Genomic DNA, 916 nt, shown 5'->3' with positions numbered 1-916 from the left:
AAAAAAACAAACATACAGAAGTACAACAAATACTCACAGTGGAAAGGAGAGAGAAAGAAGCAGCAACTGCACAGTAAAGCACAAGAAAAGAAATATCATGATTGTATTATAATAATATGTACCCCTTAATAGAAAAGAAAAGACCCACAATACCCAAATAAAAGAGAGAGCCAAACACACACACAATACCCCAAGGCTCTAGTTTATATATATGAAATTACTGCACACACACATCTGTGTGTACTAGCAAGAGATGTATACCGTCAGTGAGCAGAACAGCCCAGTTTTCTGCAAACGCACATAACGGGAAAAGCAAGTAATGGAATTATAAGAAAGAGAAAACACACACACACACAAAAGTAAAAGAAAAGATATTCGAATTAAAAGAGAAAGCTGTTAACCGGATTATTAATTTATTCACCCATGGGGTGGTTGTACGCAATTATGATTATGTTAGTATTATCATTATTATTATCTGCTCTCAGATGATTCCCACTGTTCAGTACACAGTAACAGAGAACAACACAGCCGCAATCAACAGCGGTGCCGCAGTTTTTCTCCACAGAGGACTGTCACTTCTGTCAGCATTAGCCTTGTTCTGTACAGCGGAGGCAATAGTGTTGCTGCTGATCTCTGCGTTGGGTACAGGAACAAGAGATGGAGTGGTGGTTGGTGCTTCTGTGGTAGTGTTAGTAGTGGTGGCCGGAATAGTGGAATTGGTTTCTTGTGAGGCTGAAGCTTCAGTGACATCAACACTTGAAGGAGATTGCTGGGTAAGATTACCATCACCGTGTGCACCCATATCTGCGCCAGAAGTACTGTTACCTGTAGTCTCGTTGGTGGTAGTGGTTTCTTGTGAGTCTGGTGTGACAGTCGCATCAACAGGTGGAGGAGATTGCTGGTTAGAATTAGACTT

General features: G+C 41.2%; 1 protein-coding gene across 1 annotated transcript; it reads right to left on the bottom strand.

Annotated features, from left to right (window-relative positions):
* Positions 1–499: 499 nt before the first annotated feature.
* On the bottom strand, positions 500–916 carry TM35_000741220 (uncharacterized protein; the record flags this gene model as incomplete). The annotated part of the gene is made up of 1 exon (XM_029031287.1): positions 500–916. A coding segment is annotated over one exon (417 nt), but the record flags the coding sequence as incomplete, so codon positions are not given.

This window comes from Trypanosoma theileri, assembly GCF_002087225.1.
Source record: "Trypanosoma theileri isolate Edinburgh chromosome Unknown TM35_Tth_74_V1, whole genome shotgun sequence".
NCBI lineage: Eukaryota > Euglenozoa > Kinetoplastea > Trypanosomatida > Trypanosomatidae > Trypanosoma > Trypanosoma theileri.
The sequence above is the reverse complement of the archived record's forward strand: the minus strand, read 5'-3'. Positions and strand labels throughout refer to the sequence as shown.